Source organism: Taudactylus pleione, unplaced genomic scaffold (genome assembly GCF_031769625.1).
Source record: "Taudactylus pleione unplaced genomic scaffold, aTauple2 ptg000015l, whole genome shotgun sequence".
NCBI classification, from domain to species: domain Eukaryota; kingdom Metazoa; phylum Chordata; class Amphibia; order Anura; family Myobatrachidae; genus Taudactylus; species Taudactylus pleione.
Window position 1 is genome coordinate 24,458,436 of NW_028284417.1, and position 20,387 is coordinate 24,478,822.

General features: G+C 49.4%; 1 protein-coding gene across 1 annotated transcript; it reads left to right on the top strand.

Annotated features, from left to right (window-relative positions):
• The first annotated feature begins 14,279 nt into the window (after nt 1–14,279).
• Nucleotides 14,280–19,382, top strand: PNRC1 (proline rich nuclear receptor coactivator 1). The gene is made up of 2 exons (XM_088470762.1): nt 14,280–14,790; nt 17,968–19,382. The coding sequence occupies exons 1-2, from the start codon at nt 14,551–14,553 to the stop codon at nt 18,421–18,423; spliced, it is 696 nt and encodes a 231-aa protein (XP_088326888.1). The 5' UTR covers nt 14,280–14,550; the 3' UTR covers nt 18,424–19,382.
• The last annotated feature ends 1,005 nt before the right edge of the window (nt 19,383–20,387 follow it).

Below are 20,387 nucleotides of genomic sequence, written 5' to 3' on the forward strand. Positions count from 1 at the left end.
GCACCACATTTTGTCATTTTGAATAAGAAGCTGTAGTTGTGCAGGGGTTAACTAGCTTCGGTCATCAAATGTTACACTTGAAACCCACAGAGGGTGGTCTGGTACATATGATCCACTTGTCATTTGCCTTGACCAACAAGGATTTTGGCATGAATAGGGCAGTAAAGCGGGCACAGGCACCAGAATATCTCATTTTGAATAAGAAGCTGTAGTTGTGCAGGGGTTAACTAGCTTCGGTCATCAAATGTTACACTTGAAACCCACAGAGGGTGGTCTGGTACATATGACCCACTTGTCATTTGCCTTGACCAACCAGGATTTTGGCATGAATAGGGCAGTAAAGCGGGCACAGGCACCAGAATATCTCATTTTGAATAAGAATCTGTAGTTGTGCAGGGGTTAACTAGCTTTGGTCATCAAATGTTAGACTTGAAACACACAGAGGGTGGTCTGGTACATATGACCCACTTGTCATTTGCCTTGACCAACAAGGATTTTGGCATGAATAGGGCAGTAAAGCAGGCACAGGCACCAGAATATCTCATTTTGAATAAGAAGCTGTAGTTGTGCAGGGGTTAACTAGCTTCGGTCATCGAATGTTACACTTGGATCCCACAGAGGGTGGTCACATGCATATAACCCACTTGCCATTTGCTTTGACCAAGAAGGTTTTGGGCATGAATAGGGTAGTGGAGCGGGCAAAGGCACCTGATTTTGTCATTTTGAATAAGTAGCTGTAGTTGTGCAAGGGGTAAATATCCTTGGTCAACAAATGTGACACTTGGAACCCACAGAGGGGGGTCAGGTACACATGACCTACTTGCCATTTGCCTTGACCAACAAGGATTTTGGCATAATTAATTTGGGCAATGGACAAATTGTCCGGATCTCGGTACTTGCACATAAACACAAAACAACAGCTACCTACACAGCTTCACTATACTGATTTACTGTATTTCTTTAGTGTGTACCACACACACTGGCGTCACAAGGGGGGTGCGGGCCGCACTGGGTGACACCATCCGAAGGGGGTGACACCAAAATAGCAGAGCTGCTCTGCTATTTTGGTGTCACCCCATTGGATGGTGTCAACGTGAGGTCAGGACGCGGAGAGAGGCAGGGAGAGACTGTGGGTTGCCCCAGTTGCTGCAGGATCTGCTCACATAAGGTGCGTGGCTTCACGGGTGAGGTCACACCCCTTCATGTGAAGCCACAACCCTTCTGAGAGCGCACACCTACGGTGCGCAGGACGACTCAGAGCGTCTGCATCAGGTGACACCAAGGTGGGTGATGCCTCTGACCACACACAGCAACCTGACTACTCATACATACACCAGCATCCTGCCAACAGCAATACAGGGTGGATGTAGTGCACTCCATATCACCATGCTACCCATATGCTCCCCAACAATGCATCTACACCAAAAATGTAATAATTGTTATAGGACAATGGAATAATGCAGTTACAAAGCATTACAATAATCACAAACAGGTACCTTACTACAGCCTACCTTTTAATGGAGGTCTGATTGCAGTAGCTGAGATGACGAGGTAACAAGGTTACAAACCATAATACATTCTTATCAAATCAGAACAGTACTACAGGGCTTAATGATCCTCTGCTGCCTCAGGCCTAGTGCCTGCCTTCTAGGGGATCAATGACACTATGTATTGCCTATTGCCCACCTAACAATGGGTTAATAATGTGAATCCCAAATGAACCCTATAGGGCCTAACACCCCTTATACCTTGTGGGACTAGTGCCCTCTCTGTCTCAGGCTTATTGTTCGCCTAACAAAGGCCGTCACTGCTGATTAGGGCTTAACTCCCACAGTGGCCACGGGCCTAATCCCTGACTATTAAAATAGCGTGCAATTGAATGAAAATAAAATGCAATTAGATTTACCAGTCCAGTAGTCTTTGGCTGAACTAAGCCTAGTTCATACACAATTACCCGAGTTCTTCACCCGAGGTGGGCCAACTCCCACGATCTCAGTGCTTCCTGTAGTCTTCACCTTGAGCTGGCAAACTCCCACTGCCACAGCAGTCTTCACCCAGGTAGCAGTGATCAAGGTCCAGGGGCATAACTATGGTGTTTGGTGCCCAGGGCAAGATGAGAAGTTGGCACCTCGCTTATTTAAGTGACCTGGGCCTATTGCCCAGGGTCAATTATAGCCTTAGGAGCACGGGCCTAATGCCCACCTATTTATGCCACAGGCTTAAGGCCCGATGACCCCTACGTGCCTACTGCCTAACAACCTGGTGGTCTAGGGAGGGGTTAATGATGGTAAGGCCTCAAAGAGAGTCTACCTGTCCGGTGGGAGAGGCTGCAGTGAAGAGCTTCATTCGCTCTTTTACATCCCAACTACTGCAGTACTCTCCGGTCCTCAGCCGCATTCTTCTGTCGCTGGCCCATTCTGGCCAGTAGCGGCACTGCCGCAGCTCTTCTCTGTTGAGCCCGGTGTCTCCTGGCGTCTTCTGCAGCCGCTGAAGATCTTCTCTTTTAAGCCCAGTGTCTTCTGGACTCTTCCACGGCCGCTGGAGCTCTTCACCCATTTCTGCCAAATTGACTCTTCCTCCCAGAGACATCTGACGTTAGATGCCACGGGCGTAGCCAGCCATGACGCGGCTTACAGCGATTGGCTCACTGTGGACGATTTCTATTGGCTACCGGTGCACGCCGTGATTGGCTCAGATTGTCAAAATTGTCACCACTGTGATTGGCTCAAATTCAAATTGTCAACCCTCTTCAATGGCCGGCGGTACATGACCTGCACTCAGCTAGCAGCCGGCTCCACATGTCAGCCGCTGCTTGTCCTTGACCGGCACTGAAAACAGACATACTCTCACCGGACTGCAGGACTAAGGTGCTGGGATCAAGCACTTGGTCACACCACTGGCAGTGGCGTAACTAGGGTATATGGAGCCCAGGACAAATTTTAAAATGGAACCCCCCGCTATGTGCGTGCACCAAAAAAATGGTCGTGGACACTTAAAAATGGGGCGTGTCAACATGACACACATCCCTAACTCGTCACTCTGAACATTCCTTTCCATTCCATATGCACCTTAATGCAGTGCCCCTTATACAGTCCCCCCTATGCAGTGCCCCCAGTAGTGGTCCCCTTATGCAGGCCCCCAGTAGTGCCCCTTACACAGTACCCCCAGTACGCAAAGTCCCCAGTACTGATCCCTCTTATGCAGGCCCTTAGTAGTGCCCCTTATACAGTACCCCTAGTAGTGGTCCCCCTTATACAGCCCCCCATTAGTTCCTCTTATACAGTGTCCCCAGTAGTGGTCCCCCTTATGCAGATCGCAGTAGTGGTCCCACTTATGCAGGCCCCCAGTAGTGATCTCCCTATCCAGTGCCCCTTATACAGTGCCCTCTGTAGTGATCCTCCCTATTCAGTGCCCCCAGTAGTGGTCCCCCCAGTAGCGGTCCCCCCCCATGCAGTGCCCTCAAGTAGTGGTCCCCCGAAGCAGTGCCCCAGTAGTAGTCCCCTCCCCAGTAGTGCCCCCAGTAATGGTCCCTCCCCAATGCAGTGCCCCCAGTAGTAGTCCCCCCAGTAGTAGTCCCCAGTAGAGCAAAGAACTGAGCATTCTAAGAAGATATCACAAATCCCCAAGGAAAGTGCCCCCAATAGTAGTTACCTCCCTCCGTTAGTAGTAGTCCCTAGTAGAGGTCACCTCCCCCCCTTGATGCAGTGCCCCCATTAGACAAACACACAAGTAGAAAAAAAAATACCACTTACCTGAATCCCCGCTCCTGCTTCTGCTCACGCCGCCGTCCGCACAACTGCAGTCCTCCCGGGCTGGCACACTCTGCATAACCCACTACAGGAGCCGGAAGGCAGAGCTCATTAGTGAGCTCCAGCCCGGCTCTTGCAGTGGGCGCAGCAGCAGACAATGAGAGTCTGTCTGACTCTCATTGGCTGCTGTAAATGCACTGGCGGCTCTATGGGCTAGCCTAAGCCCGCCTCCCACCCTTCGCCTGGCAGTATTAGGTAAGCGCTCAGGGGGAGAGAAGGGGTGCCGCTGTGCAGCACAGGACAGTGCTGGGCGCAGGGAAGCCTAGCGCCAGTCCTGAGTAAATGTGTAATGCTGACCACACTCAGGAGCTCATTCAGAGCTGCTCGCGAGCGCACAGCCCGATGTTTCTGGCAGGTGTATGCGCGAGCCCCGCTGATGTCAGTTGCTACGGGGCTCGCAACAAGGCGGGGTGGCAGTCGATGTGGATTGACAGCTCGCTCCGTTTTGTGGGCGGGTAGGGGGGGGGTGGACAAACGCAGGCGTTCCCTTAGGAAAGCCTGGCGTTTGTAGGAGGTGTTACTGACATCTCTAGTAATGTCAGTACTGGACTTCCTGCTATTAGAGCAGGAAGTCCACTTGGGCTTGCGGCAGCTAGACCCTACCCCAGTGTCTCGTCGCAAACCCGATGGTCGCGACAATCGGGACTGTCTCCAGCCCACTCGCACAAGCTGTGGGTGGTCACCCACAGCTTTGCGAGCTCCCGGAGATAAATAAAAAATAAAAAACGCCCACATGCAAAGCGAGCGGCCGCCAGCAGCGACCAACTCTGAATGAGCTCACTGTGGTCGGCACTACACTGGCTAACTAGGACGGGCCAGTACCGTGGCCTGCAGTGCGGGGGGCGTCGTTGGCCGCAGCGGCCCTGCCCTAGTTACGCCACTGAGTCCTGGACATCACCCTGGCCATCAGCTCCCCCCTCTGCCGGGTCAGTCAGTTGGTGCCCAGGGCAAGGTGCCCCACACGCAGGGGCGCCGAGAGGGGGGGGAGCGGGTTCAGATTACCCGGGCCCGGGCTTCCTGAGAGGCCCGGCGTGGGCCCGGATCCGGCGCCGCCCCCCCCTCCCTCACAGCAGCCCAGCACACAGCATGTGCTGAGCTGCAGTGGGAGACTGCAGTCTCCAATGCCTGTGGGGGGGAGCGATCACACTGATCGCACCCCCCCTGGCATTGAGCAGGGCTGAGGGGGCTCAGAGCGCCCCCTCCCCAGCTTTTTTTTTTTCGAGAAGGGGATGTGGTCACACCTCCTACGATTAGGCCATGCCCCCCGTTAAACGGGCTCATCACGGCTCTTGGCGGGCCTGCTCACATGCACCCCCTTATTACACCACTGCCGGTGTGCCAGCTTTCCGAGAGATTCCAGAAATGTGCTGAATAGTTTGGGGCTGGTTAATGTGATGGCAGGAGGACACCATGCTAAGGACCTCATTCAGACCCGCTTGCAAGCGCTATGCGCTGGGAAGCGGGTCGATGGTGGGGCACTGCACATGCCGCGCGCGTGCGCAAGCCCCTGTAGCGAGTGAGAAATTCACTCGCTCCGGCTGTCGATGTTGATCGACAGCTCGCCCCATTTTGTAGGCGGGGAGGGGGGGTGGCTGGTCAAACGGAGGTGTTCCTGAAGGAACGCCTGCCGTTTGTGGGCGGCCCTACTGACATCACTCGTGATGTCAGTAGAGAGCATCCTGCTCTATTTACGCAGGAAGCTCACTGGGGCTTGCGGCAGACGAGACCCTATCACAAGGGTCTCATCGCAACCCCGTTGGTCGCGATAATCGCGACCATCACCTGGCCGCTCGCAAAAGCTGTGGGAGGTCACCCACAGCTTAGCGAGCGGCCAGGAGGCCGGGATAAAATAAAAAAGCCACCGCCCTGATTCAGAGCGAGCGCCTCTGAATGAGGTCCTAAGTGTGTCTCCCTGCTATAGTGTTGCCCCCTTTCTCCATATAACCAGCCTAGGGCTGGTTATCAGAATAAAAGGTGAACCTCACACAGATTTTGTTTCCTGTATTCCAATACCAGACCATGCTCAGAGGTTTGGGGCTTTTACTAATTTAGGGAAAGACCCCAATTGTCAAATTTGTTGACCAAGGCTATTTAACCCTTGTAAAACTACAGGTAATTATTCAAAATTAAGAAATCTAGTGCCTGTGCCTACATTACTGCCCTATTCATGCCCAAATCATTGTTGGTCAAGGCAAATGACAAGTGGGTCATATGTACATATGACCCACTTGTCATTTGCCTTGACCAACAAGAATTTTGGCATGAAGAGGGCAGTAAAGCGGGCACAGGCACCACATTTTGTCATTTTGAATAAGAATCTGTAGCTGTGCAGGGGTTAACTAGCTTCGGTCATCAAATGTTACACTTGAAGCCCACAGAGGGTGGTCTGGTACATATGACCCACTTGTCATTTGCCTTGACCAACAAGGATTTTGGCATGAAGAGGGCAGCAAATCGGGTACAGGCACCACATTTTGTCATTTTGAATAAGAAGCTGTAGCTGTGCATGGGTTAACTAGCTTCGGTCATCAAATGTTACATTTGAAACCCACAGAGGGTGGTCTGGTACATATGATCCACTTGTCATTTGCCTTGACCAACAAGGATTTTGGCATGAAGAGGGCAGTAAAGTGGGCACATGCACCACATTTTGTCATTTTGAATAAGAACCTATAGCTGTGCAGGGGTTAACTTAGCTTCGGTTATGAAATTTTACACTTGAAACCCACAGAGGGTGGTCTGGTACATATGACCCACTTGTCATTTGCCTTGACCAACAAGGATTTTGGCATGAATAGGGCAGTAAAGTGGGCATAGGCACCACATTTTGTCATTTTGAATAAGAAGCTGTAGTTGTGCAGGGGTTAACTAGCTTCGGTCATCAAATTTTACACTTGAAACCCACAGAGGGTGGTCTGGTACATATGACCCACTTGTCATTTGCCTTGACCAAGAAGGATTTTGGCATGAATAGGGCAGTAAAGCGGGCACAGGCACCAGATTATCTCATTTTGAATAAGAAGCTGTAGTTGTGCAGGGGTTAACTAGCTTCGGTCATCAAATGTTACACTTGAAACCCACAGAGGGTGGTCTGGTACATATGATCCACTTGTCATTTGCCTTGACCAACAAGGATTTTGGCATGAATAGGGCAGTAAAGCGGGCACAGGCACCAGAATATCTCATTTTGAATAAGAAGCTGTAGTTGTGCAGGGGTTAACTAGCTTCGGTCATCAAATGTTACACTTGAAACCCACAGAGGGTGGTCTGGTACATATGACCCACTTGTCATTTGCCTTGACCAACCAGGATTTTGGCATGAATAGGGCAGTAAAGCGGGCACAGGCACCAGAATATCTCATTTTGAATAAGAATCTGTAGTTGTGCAGGGGTTAACTAGCTTCGGTCATCAAATGTTAGACTTGAAACCCACAGAGGGTGGTCTGGTACATATGACCCACTTGTCATTTGCCTTGACCAACAAGGATTTTGGCATGAATAGGGCAGTAAAGCAGGCACAGGCACCAGAATATCTCATTTTGAATAAGAAGCTGTAGTTGTGCAGGGGTTAACTAGCTTCGGTCATCGAATGTTACACTTGGATCCCACAGAGGGTGGTCACATGCATATAACCCACTTGCCATTTGCTTTGACCAAGAAGGTTTTGGGCATGAATAGGGTAGTGGAGCGGGCAAAGGCACCTGATTTTGTCATTTTGAATAAGTAGCTGTAGTTGTGCAAGGGGTAAATATCCTTGGTCAACAAATGTGACACTTGGAACCCACAGTGGGGGGTCAGGTACACATGACCTACTTGCCATTTGCCTTGACCAACAAGGATTTTGGCATAATTAATTTGGGCAATGGACAAATTGTCCGGATCTCGGTACTTGCACATAAACACAAAACAACAGCTACCTACACAGCTTCACTATACTGATTTACTGTATTTCTTTAGTGTGTACCACACACACTGGCGTCACAAGGGGGGTGGCGTCGAAGGGGGTGACACCAAAATAGCAGAGCTGCTCTGCTATTTTGGTGTCACCCCATTGGATGGTGTCAACGTGAGGTCAGGACGCGGAGAGAGGCAGGGAGAGACTGTGGGTTGCCCCAGTTGCTGCGGGATCTGCTCACATAAGGTGCGTGGCTTCACGGGTGAGGTCACACCCCTTCATGTGAAGCCACAACCCTTCCGAGAGCGCACACCTACGGTGCGCAGGACGACTCAGAGCGTCTGCATCAGGTGACACCAAGGTGGGTGATGCCTCTGACCACACACAGCAACCTGACTACTCATACATACACCAGCATCCTGCCAACAGCAATACAGGGTGGATGTAGTGCACTCCATATCACCATGCTACCCATATGCTCCCCAACAATGCATCTACACCAAAAATGTAATAATTGTTATAGGACAATGGAATAATGCAGTTACAAAGCATTACAATAATCACAAACAGGTACCTTACTACAGCCTACCTTTTAATGGAGGTCTGATTGCAGTAGCTGAGATGACGAGGTAACAAGGTTACAAACCATAATACATTCTTATCAAATCAGAACAGTACTACAGGGCTTAATGATCCTCTGCTGCCTCAGGCCTAGTGCCTGCCTTCTAGGGGATCAATGACACTATGTATTGCCTATTGCCCACCTAACAATGGGTTAATAATGTGAATCCCAAATGAACCCTATAGGGCCTAACACCCCTTATACCTTGTGGGACTAGTGCCCTCTCTGGCTCAGGCTTATTGTTCGCCTAACAAAGGCCGTCACTGCTGATTAGGGCTTAACTCCCACAGTGGCCACGGGCCTAATCCCTGACTATTAAAATAGCGTGCAATTGAATGAAAATAAAATGCAATTAGATTTACCAGTCCAGTAGTCTTTGGCTGAACTAAGCCTAGTTCATACACAATTACCCGAGTTCTTCACCCGAGGTGGGCCAACTCCCACGATCTCAGTGCTTCCTGTAGTCTTCACCTTGAGCTGGCAAACTCCCACTGCCACAGCAGTCTTCACCCAGGTAGCAGTGACCAAGGTCCAGGGGCATAACTATGGTGTTTGGCGCCCAGGGCAAGATGAGAAGTTGGCACCTCGCTTATTTATGTGACCTGGGCCTATTGCCCAGGGTCAATTATAGCCTTAGGAGCATGGGCCTAATGCCCACCTATTTATGCCACAGGCTTAAGGCCCGATGACCCCTACGTGCCTACTGCCTAACAACCTGGTGGTCTAGGGAGGGGTTAATGATGGTAAGGCCTCAAAGAGAGTCTACCTGTCCGGTGGGAGAGGCTGCAGTGAAGAGCTTCATTCGCTCTTTTACATCCCAACTACTGCAGTACTCTCCGGTCCTCAGCCGCATTCTTCTGTCGCTGGCCCATTCTGGCCAGTAGCGGCACTGCCGCAGCTCTTCTCTGTTGAGCCCGGTGTCTCCTGGCGTCTTCTGCAGCCGCTGAAGATCTTCTCTTTTAAGCCCGGTGTCTTCTGGACTCTTCCACGGCCGCTGGAGCTCTTCACCCATTTCCGCCAAATTGACTCTTCCTCCCAAAGACATCTGACGTTAGATGCCACGGGCGTAGCCAGCCATGACGCGGCTTACAGCGATTGGCTCACTGTGGACGATTTCTATTGGCTACCGGTGCACGCCGTGATTGGCTCAGATTGTCAAAATTGTCACCACTGTGATTGGCTCAAATTCAAATTGTCACCCCTCTTCAATGGCCGGCGGTACATGACCTGCACTCAGCTAGCAGCCGGCTCCACATGTCAGCCGCTGCTTGTCCTTGACCGGCACTGAAAACAGACATACTCTCACCGGACTGCAGGACTAAGGTGCTGGGATCAAGCACTTGGTCACACCACTGGCAGTGGCGTAACTAGGGTATATGGAGCCCAGGACAAATTTTAAAATGGAACCCCCCGCTATGTGCGTGCACCAAAAAAATGGTCGTGGACACTTAAAAATGGGGCGTGTCAACATGACACACATCCCTAACTCGTCACTCTGAACATTCCTTTCCATTCCATATGCACCTTAATGCAGTGCCCCTTATACAGTCCCCCCTATGCAGTGCCCCCAGTAGTGGTCCCCTTATGCAGGCCCCCAGTAGTGCCCCTTACACAGTACCCCCAGTACGCAAAGTCCCCAGTACTGATCCCTCTTATGCAGGCCCTTAGTAGTGCCCCTTATACAGTACCCCTAGTAGTGGTCCCCCTTATACAGCCCCCCATTAGTTCCTCTTATACAGTGTCCCCAGTAGTGGTCCCCCTTATGCAGATCGCAGTAGTGGTCCCACTTATGCAGGCCCCCAGTAGTGATCTCCCTATCCAGTGCCCCTTATACAGTGCCCTCTGTAGTGATCCTCCCTATTCAGTGCCCCCAGTAGTGGTCCCCCCAGTAGCGGTCCCCCCCCATGCAGTGCCCTCAAGTAGTGGTCCCCCGAAGCAGTGCCCCAGTAGTAGTCCCCTCCCCAGTAGTGCCCCCAGTAATGGTCCCTCCCCAATGCAGTGCCCCCAGTAGTAGTCCCCCCAGTAGTAGTCCCCAGTAGAGCAAAGAACTGAGCATTCTAAGAAGATATCACAAATCCCCAAGGAAAGTGCCCCCAATAGTAGTTACCTCCCTCCGTTAGTAGTAGTCCCTAGTAGAGGGACTCCCCCCCTTGATGCAGTGCCCCCATTAGACAAACACACAAGTAGAAAAAAAAATACCACTTACCTGAATCCCCGCTCCTGCTTCTGCTCACGCCGCCGTCCGCACAACTGCAGTCCTCCCGGGCTGGCACACTCTGCATAACCCACTACAGGAGCCGGAAGGCAGAGCTCATTAGTGAGCTCCAGCCCGGCTCTTGCAGTGGGCGCAGCAGCAGACAATGAGAGTCTGTCTGACTCTCATTGGCTGCTGTAAATGCACTGGCGGCTCTATGGGCTAGCCTAAGCCCGCCTCCCACCCTTCGCCTGGCAGTATTAGGTAAGCGCTCAGGGGGAGAGAAGGGGTGCGGCTGTGCAGCACAGGACAGTGCTGGGCGCAGGGAAGCCTAGCGCCAGTCCTGAGTAAATGTGTAATGCTGACCACACTCAGGAGCTCATTCAGAGCTGCTCGCGAGCGCACAGCCCGATGTTTCTGGCAGGTGTATGCGCGAGCCCCGCTGATGTCAGTTGCTACGGGGCTCGCAACAAGGCGGGGTGGCAGTCGATGTGGATTGACAGCTCGCTCCGTTTTGTGGGCGGGTAGGGGGGGGGTGGACAAACGCAGGCGTTCCCTTAGGAAAGCCTGGCGTTTGTAGGAGGTGTTACTGACATCTCTAGTAATGTCAGTACTGGACTTCCTGCTATTAGAGCAGGAAGTCCACTCGGGCTTGCGGCAGCTAGACCCTACCCCAGTGTCTCGTCGCAAACCCGATGGTCGCGACAATCGGGACTGTCTCCAGCCCACTCGCACAAGCTGTGGGTGGTCACCCACAGCTTTGCGAGCTCCCGGAGATAAATAAAAAATAAAAAACGCCCACATGCAGAGCGAGCGGCCGCCAGCAGCGACCAACTCTGAATGAGCTCACTGTGGTCGGCACTACACTGGCTAACTAGGACGGGCCAGTACCGTGGCCTGCAGTGCGGGGGGCTTCGTTGGCCGCAGCGGCCCTGCCCTAGTTACGCCACTGAGTCCTGGACATCACCCTGGCCATCAGCTCCCCCCTCTGCCGGGTCAGTCAGTTGGTGCCCAGGGCAAGGTGCCCCACACGCAGGGGCGCCGAGAGGGGGGGGAGCGGGTTCAGATTACCCGGGCCCGGGCTTCCTGAGAGGCCCGGCGTGGGCCCGGATCCGGCGCCGCCCCCCCCTCCCTCACAGCAGCCCAGCACACAGCATGTGCTGAGCTGCAGTGGGAGACTGCAGTCTCCAATGCCTGTGGGGGGGAGCGATCACACTGATCGCACCCCCCCTGGCATTGAGCAGGGCTGAGGGGGCTCAGAGCGCCCCCTCCCCAGCTTTTTTTTTTTCGAGAAGGGGATGTGGTCACACCTCCTACGATTAGGCCATGCCCCCCGTTAAACGGGCTCATCACGGCTCTTGGCGGGCCTGCTCACATGCACCCCCTTATTACACCACTGCCGGTGTGCCAGCTTTCCGAGAGATTCCAGAAATGTGCTGAATAGTTTGGGGCTGGTTAATGTGATGGCAGGAGGACACCATGCTAAGGACCTCATTCAGACCCGCTTGCAAGCGCTATGCGCTGGGAAGCGGGTCGATGGTGGGGCACTGCACATGCCGCGCGCAAGCCCCTGTAGCGAGTGAGAAATTCACTCGCTCCGGCTGTCGATGTTGATCGACAGCTCGCCCCATTTTGTAGGCGGGGAGGGGGGGTGGCTGGTCAAACGGAGGTGTTCCTGAAGGGACGCCTGCCGTTTGTGGGCGGCCCTACTGACATCACTCGTGATGTCAGTAGTGAGCATCCTGCTCTATTTACGCAGGAAGCTCACTGGGGCTTGCGGCAGACGAGACCCTATCACAAGGGTCTCGTCGCAACCCCGTTGGTCGCGATAATCGCGACCATCACCTGGCCGCTCGCAAAAGCTGTGGGAGGTCACCCACAGCTTAGCGAGCGGCCAGGAGGCCGGGATAAAATAAAAAAGCCACCGCCCTGATTCAGAGCGAGCGCCTCTGAATGAGGTCCTAAGTGTGTCTCCCTGCTATAGTGTTGCCCCCTTTCTCCATATAACCAGCCTAGGGCTGGTTATCAGAATAAAAGGTGAACCTCACACAGATTTTGTTTCCTGTATTCCAATACCAGACCATGCTCAGAGGTTTGGGGCTTTTACTAATTTAGGGAAAGACCCCAATTGTCAAATTTGTTGACCAAGGCTATTTAACCCTTGTAAAACTACAGGTAATTATTCAAAATTAAGAAATCTAGTGCCTGTGCCTACATTACTGCCCTATTCATGCCCAAATCATTGTTGGTCAAGGCAAATGACAAGTGGGTCATATGTACCTGACCACCCTCTGTGGGTTTCAAGTGTAACATTTGATGACCGAAGCTAGTTAACCCCTGCACAGCTACAGCTTCTTATTCAAAATGACAAAATGTGGTGCCTGTGCCGGTATGCAATCGGGAAGCCGACTGCCTAAATACCGGCAGCCGGCTTCCCAACTGTCATATCCCGGCAAGGGTGAAATGCCAAACGTCTAGATGTAGACGCCCGGCATTTCCCTGACGCCGGGAGACCGGCGCCCGGCATCCCGATCGTAGTGATGCCGGGCGCCGCGAGCGGACAGAAGCAAGGGGGGAGGGTTAGGTTTAGGGCTCCCGGGGGGGACTTAGGGTTAGGCTAGGGGGAGGGAGGGTTAGGGTTAGGCACCCCCCCGGGGGACTTAAGGTTTAGGCAGCGGGGAAGGGGGTGGTTAGGGTTAGGCACTTAGAGGGGGGATTAGGGTTAGGCACTTGGGGGGGAAGTTAGGGTTAGGCAGCCCTGAGGGTTAGGGTTAGGGGGGTTAGGTTAGTAGATACTCACCTATCCACGATCGGGATTTCCAGCGCTGTCGGGCTTCCGCTGCTCGGAACTCTGCTGATGTCGGGCTGCCGCTGAGGGGAATCGAACCACCGGCCATGCGGCCGGCGGTATTTCATACCAATTCCCCTGTGCCCACTTTACAGCCCTATTCATGCCCAAATCCTGGTTGGTCAAGGCAAATGACAAGTGGATCATATGTATGTGACAACCCTCTGTGGGTTTCAAGTGTAACATTTGATGACCGAAGCTAGTTAACCCCTGCACAACTACAGCTTCTTATTCAAATGACAAATTATGGAGCCTGTGCCTGCTTTACTGCCCTATTCATGCCAAAATCCTTGTTGGTCAAGGCAAATGACAAGTGGGTCATATGTACCAGACCACCCTCTGTTGAATTTCAAGTGTAAAATTTGATGACCGAAGCTAGTTAACCCCTGCACAACTACAGCTTCTTATTCAAAATGTGGTGTCTATGCCCGCTTTACTGCCCTATTCATGCCCAAATTATTGTTGGTCAAGGCAAATGACAAGTGGGTCATATGTACCAGACCATCCTCTGTGGGTTTCAAGTGTAACATTTGATGACCGAAGCTAGTTAACCCCTGCACAACTACAGCTTCTTATTCAAAATGACAAATTATGGAACCTGTGCCCGCTTTACTTTGTTTACATAGTGTTAGTTTAGTGATCTAACTTTATTTAATGTTTTAATGTAACATTTGCTGAATGAGAAGCTGGAAAATGAATAAGAAGTGAATAAGAAGCTGGAGCTTGAATAAGAAGTGAATAAGAAATTAATAAGAAGCTGGCCGAATAAGAAGCCAACTTCAGCCTCGTATAGAAACATTGGTTAATGTTAGTGTAACAGAACCAATGTTCCAGACCAAAAAATGTTTCGTGATCAATGTCCTAAATAACGGTACTTCCGATACATTCTTTAGATGTCCCATCCCTAACATACACATACACACACACATACACAGAGCACGGCAGCAGCAGGAGACGTGTGAGCCGAGCGCTACGGCCGGGGGCGGGGACACCAGTGCCGCCATTTTGTGTAGAGACAACAACAACAGAGCGGTGTGTGATGATGTGATTACGGGGCAGATAGAGGAAGGGGTCTATCTCGGTGACAGCCTGGGCGCTGGCAGAGCATCAGCAGGTGAAGGGTGAACGCCCCAGTCCGGGCGCATCGTTGCTCTGGCGCACAAGCGGTGACACGGAGCCGTCATGTCCGAGCCCGGGGGAAGAGGCAGCCGGAGGCCCCGGAGCGGTGTAAGCAGAGCCCGCAACAGCGAGCGGAGAAAGGGGAAAAAGAATAAAGTCCGAGCGACTCCTTTCCCCACCAGGCTCCACCACCATCACCCGTTACAGAGCAGATCGGGAGAGAATGCGGCCAGAACCTCCAGCCCGGGCCCCGGGGAGCCCCCGCCCGCCAGAGCCGCGCAGTACAAGCAGCTGCGGAGAGAGGTGTGTAATACATGTGCCCTCATCTAGCCGCCGGACGGGGCTCATTTGTAAGATGCGCCCCCCCTCCCCTCTGATTCCTGCATGTACTTGTAGGTAATGTAATGAATATAGGAGGCTGTTGCTTTTTTACTATCTATTATTAACTATTTGCGGCATATTCCCCTAAAAACACCCGTTTTCGGGGAATATCCCAAAATAGTACCCTGCATGCTGTGGTCCCGCTATAATACATTGCAGCCTACATTGTATTACAGAGTGACCGCAGCAGATATCACGCACAGCAGACTCTTCGCACATCGCTGCTCGCCACCTCTGGAGGCTGTGAGCAGAAATGTGGCCGTACGCGGCCCTCACACCCGATCGGAGCAACAATTGAATTGCTCCATTGGGCGCCCATTCATTTACAGCCATGCAGAAAACAATTGAATTGCCCTTGGACTCTTTAATCAGAGGATTAAGGGCCGGATTCAATTAGCCTTGAAACACCACGATTGTGTGAATAATGTACACTTTTTTGCCAAAAATGCGTATCGCGCTATCCTATTAGGCACACCTTTTCACACATACAAATTCTTCATAGACAAAGCGGCTAAAAGATTTCACCATCTCTCAGCCTCCGTTACCCAAAACAGAGGCGTGTCGCCGTCATTGGGGGGAAAGGAAGAGGCCAGAATCTGTCGGCTGACAGAGATTTCCTGGCCTCTTCCTCGCAGCTGCGACAGCCCGCTGTGTGACCCCAGGGGTTGCCTTAGCCGGCCAATGGTCCGCAGAGTATCCGATGCTGTGCTGCATTACCATATCTGCACATACGGAATAGCTAAGCTGCTTGCGAGCAGCTTAGCTATTCCGTCTGAAGCTGAATCAGGGCCTTGGTACAGAACCCCTTGGACACTTAATTAGGTAAAAATATTTTTTTATATACTTAATTCTGCAAATGTCATTTTTGGGGTGAAAAAGTAAAAAGTTGAAAATTGGGTTAAAAGTAGTGGGATTGGTATTTTGGGGGGCTGTATGGATGGGACAGATATTTTAAGCATAGCAGGTGTATTAACATTTTAAAAAATGCAGTTTTATGATTTAAAAACCTATTTACACCCATTTTAATGTACCGCTAATTTAACTACAGCATTTATTTAAAAAAAGAAAAAAATACTTTCTATAATTTTCCTACTGTTAGAAAAAACTCATAACAGCCTTTTGACACAAATTAAGAAATCCAATCTCTTTGATTGTCACCTAACAGACTCCTATAATGTTACCCAGTGTTAGTTTGATTTTTTTGGGGGTACAGGCTGATTTCCCCATTTTCAGCTGTACTTTTCAGACATTACACAATGAAGAATTATTGGGCGAATGCCACTTTGCGTCTTTTGCAATAGGATTGCGCGAATAGTGGGGACACGCATATGTGCGAAAAGTTCACAATTGCGGAAACTTAATATTTTCGCATCTAATTGAATCCAGCTTTTAGGGTGCCCACACACATACTGATATACTTACGATCCGACGATGTGTCCGATTTAACTTGAAATTCTCCCCGGCAGCTCAGCACACGATATGCTATCCAATCTTTATCCGATCTCCTGCAGCCAGACTTTTTTATAGTGCATTGTGTCCTAGATTGTCAGATCTGCCGTACTGCACGGCAGATCTGAAGATGCGACCTGCTGGGGCGCACATCGTGATCGTGAGTGGGGGACTCACGATTTGTGCATTTTTTACATGATCTGTCGTTTCAATGTGTCGGAATCGGCCAGATCGGGAAAAAAATTGCTATGTGCGTGGGCATCCTAAGTGTAGCTCAATGTTCTTTCTGCAACCCTGTTGACTTTATTTCCACTTCTGAAAATAATGCATCCACAGGTGATATTGTACCCTATGAGGAACTCTTTTAACACTAACACAGTAATGCTGGGTACACACTGGGTGATATATAGTTTGTCAGCTGTATGAACAATGTATCCTTGTGACCATCTAGCAGTGTGTACACACAGTATATCTGTGTACAATGGGGGGAATTCAGTTCAGTGCACTGTTGATAGCACCGCGATGGAGCTCCCTGAGCTACTCTATTCAGCGCACTGTTTAGTCTAACAGAAGTTGTCAAGACTTAACTGGATGTTTATAGTCGCAAAAAACAGTTTTCTCCGACTAAAGTGCCGGCGCTATTTGCGCCGTGCTAAGCCGGAGAACAGCCTCGCGGCCGGCACTTGAGTTGGATTTATCCTCACAGGAGAAATCATTTAGTCACCCTAACAGCGCCCTGAATTGAATAGCACCGGGAGCTCCCTCCCGGTGCCATCTACAGCGCACTGAACTGAATTTCCCCCCAATGTCTTTCACAGATATATTGCATCAGTCATGCTGCATGGCAGATGTGATATATTGTGCAGATATATTGTTCACATCTGCTTGTGTGTACACGCCCAAACGACCAACCATATGCTAGCCGCAGGAACCTGTGAAAATGACATCACAGCTGGTTGATATATTGTGTGGCCAGTTTGTGCATAATGTTACAAAATCGTCAGATTGGATGGGCAATCGATACATTGTTCCAGTGTGTACTCCACATAAAGGGGATGTTCAGTTCATAGAGGTGCTCATGAAAATTAGCCCTATTTAGCTACCATAATATACAGTGCTGTGTCATCGGTACATTGCAGACAATTAAAGCCACCCCATAACCTCAGATTGTGCTCAGTACTTCATTATATAATGTTAATTATACAGTCACTTTTGAAACTGCCCACCTCTAGGGAGAACCCGCATATCATGAACATGCTTGGGGAGCTGGTATAGTTAACAGGAATCTCCCATATTTCTCAAGAGTCCCACTAGTGCCCACAAACATAACTATGCAGAAACTTATGGACATTATGAGCAGACATTGGCTGGAATCTGATGTCTGGCTGAGGTGGAGCAGCATGGTTCTCTTCTTCAGTATGTTAGAGCACTGGCAAGGACTGTTCCCGAGAGGCACAAGAGGATAATATGAACACACATAAGCAGCAGAGTAGGGAGAGACACATAGGAGGCCGTCAGGTTGCAGAGCCAGTATGGGTGGGGTGCAGACCAGGTGGTAAAGAGATGGTGATAACTAAAATGTCAGGTGACCAGAGTCCACGTTGCAAGTAATATACATAAACTGCGACTTATTTTGTCTTTTATTTATAGGTATTAAAGACAAAGGTGAAGTCTGAAAGGAGGAATTTAAAGTCGGAGAAGAGCAGTACTTCTCACAGCCCAACAGCTCATCGCTGTGAACAATGGAATCTTCACAAACAGAAAAGTAAATGTAATATTCAGCATATAAAGACAAATTCCCCAAGAAAAACTGAAAATCTGCAAAGAGAATCCGCATTTCCCAACATTTCTGTTCAGAAACCAGATAAGAAACCATTAGCAAATGCAGAAAATGTCCAAAATCTAAAACTGAAAGAAGAAACCTTTACTACAGAAGAAATTGAAAAAGAAATAAATTATGCTGGTGCAAAATTTAGTGATCCACCATCCCCGAGTGTCCTTCCAAAGCCTCCAAGTCACTGGATGGGGATAAATGGTCAAAATTCCGATCAATGCAAGGAGTTAATGACATATCATCTGAAAACCCTTTTGAAAGTCCAGTTGTAGTCATCTGAACTTGTTTGATGCCTCCTTTAATGTACTTTTTGTTATCAACATGTCCAGCATTTTGCAGGAAGCGAAAAACTTTTTTTTCTGCAATAAAGTAAATGGAACATGCATTTTACATTTCTGTACAGCAGTCTAGTATTCTATTTTGTATGGTTGTGTAAATATGTAATATGTGTATATCCTCATTTATACTCCAAGTAAATTTTTAGTTTTGTTATAAAAGTATGTATTTTGACCTGACAAATGCTAGGTGTTTATATAAGTGACAATGCTTCTGTCCAGTAAAATGAAACATTAAGCTGGGTACACACGTAAAGATTTTCTGTCCAACCATCCAACTAGTTGATAGGTTGGAATGAAAATCTGGTAACGTATAGGAGTAACTGACAATCAGCAATTTGCTCCCAAACACCAGAAAATGTACAAAAACTGTTTGGTAAATGTTTGATCTAAACAATTTGTTCAAACTTGTCTGACGACCATTTTCATCTGTTTTCTGGCATTTAGGAGCAAATTGCTGATATCAGTTACTCCCATGTTACCAGATTTTCATTCCAACCAATCAACTAGTTGGCTGGTTGGACAGAAAATCTGTGTGTATGCAGCATAAGACCCATGTGAAAACCGTACTTAGGAAATGTATATAATTTGGATCCTCGATTGAAATGGGAAGCATTTTTGTGGACATTTTTTCAAAATTTTTGGTAAACTTGCTGGCACCTCAATTTCAGCAGTTGCATACATTTTCCTATCGTCTACTAAAATCTCTGATAGACAAACTTCAATTTTACAAGTTAATGCAACTGTATCCCATTTTTAAAGTACTTACATAACAGAAAGCAAAATTCTTCCCATTACAATTAAATTGTGATTGCTTTTTAAGTTAACATGTGAGTTAAATATCCCCATACGTAATTGGCTTGCTAAAATAAATACATTTAATTTGGCCCCCCCAATATGTCTGAGATCATTGTTGTAAGGTTTAAACTATCCTAAGTAAAACCTACTTTATGGCAGGGGTTCTTGATTGTTACCAAAGTCACTGTTTATAGAGTGCATCCAGAAAGATGAAACACACCTAGACCAGAGGTCCTCAAACTCTGTCCTCAGGACCCCCCACAGTTCACATTTTGCAGGTCACCCAGCAGGTGCACAGGTGTATTCATTACTCACTGACACATTTTATAAGATCCAATTATTTCCCTTGTGATTCTGTGGAAACCTGGAAAACATGCACTGTTTGGGGTCCTGAGGACAGAGTTTGAGCACCTGTGCACCAGTCTGTCTACTCAGCTAACACCTTATTCTGTTTCACCAGCCAACCCTTCTGTCTCCAGTCAGCACCCCCTTCTCTCTCTTCAGCCAGCCCCCCCTTATGTTTCACCAGCCAGCTCTCCTCATCAGACAGCCCCCCCTTCTCTATCACAAGCCAGCCACCCCTTGTCTCTCACCTGAGGAACGAGTTTGAGAACCTGTGACCTAGACTATAAGGAAAGCTTGTCCCATTTTTTTTTTTTTACATCTGCTTAAGTGTTTGCAGAGAAGATTAGGTTTATTTGTAGCTGAAAGGAGTAAACACTACACAATGCTGTACTATAATTTCCCATCTAGGGAAGGGACATAGCAAAAGAAAACATTGGTCCGAAAACATTGTTTATCCTAGGGGTAGGCAACCTGTGGCACTACATCTCCAGGCATGACCTGCCAGTTTTAACATGCCCTAAATGGCAAAACTGTGGCAGAGCATGCTGGGAGGTGTACTTCCACAGCAGCTGAGGGTCACAGGTTGCCTACCCCTGGTTTAACATTAAACATTGGATTCCATAACATCGGAAGCCATGTGTGTGTGACTCTGGGAATGGCTACAGTAACAGCATAGTGTTCTCATATCCAGCTGTAGTAGATGGCTTTAAAAAAAAAAAGTACAATGTTCTCACATCCAGAAACAGGTATTGTTTTGC

Excerpts from the sequence above, each read along its gene's own strand:
- PNRC1 (XM_088470762.1), top strand. The coding sequence starts at position 14,551 with ATGTCCGAGCCCGGGGGAAGAGGCAGCCGGAGGCCCCGGAGCGGTGTA. Across the intron at positions 14,791-17,967 it reads ACAAGCAGCTGCGGAGAGAG|GTATTAAAGACAAAGGTGAA; the intron begins GTGTGTAATACA and ends TTTTATTTATAG.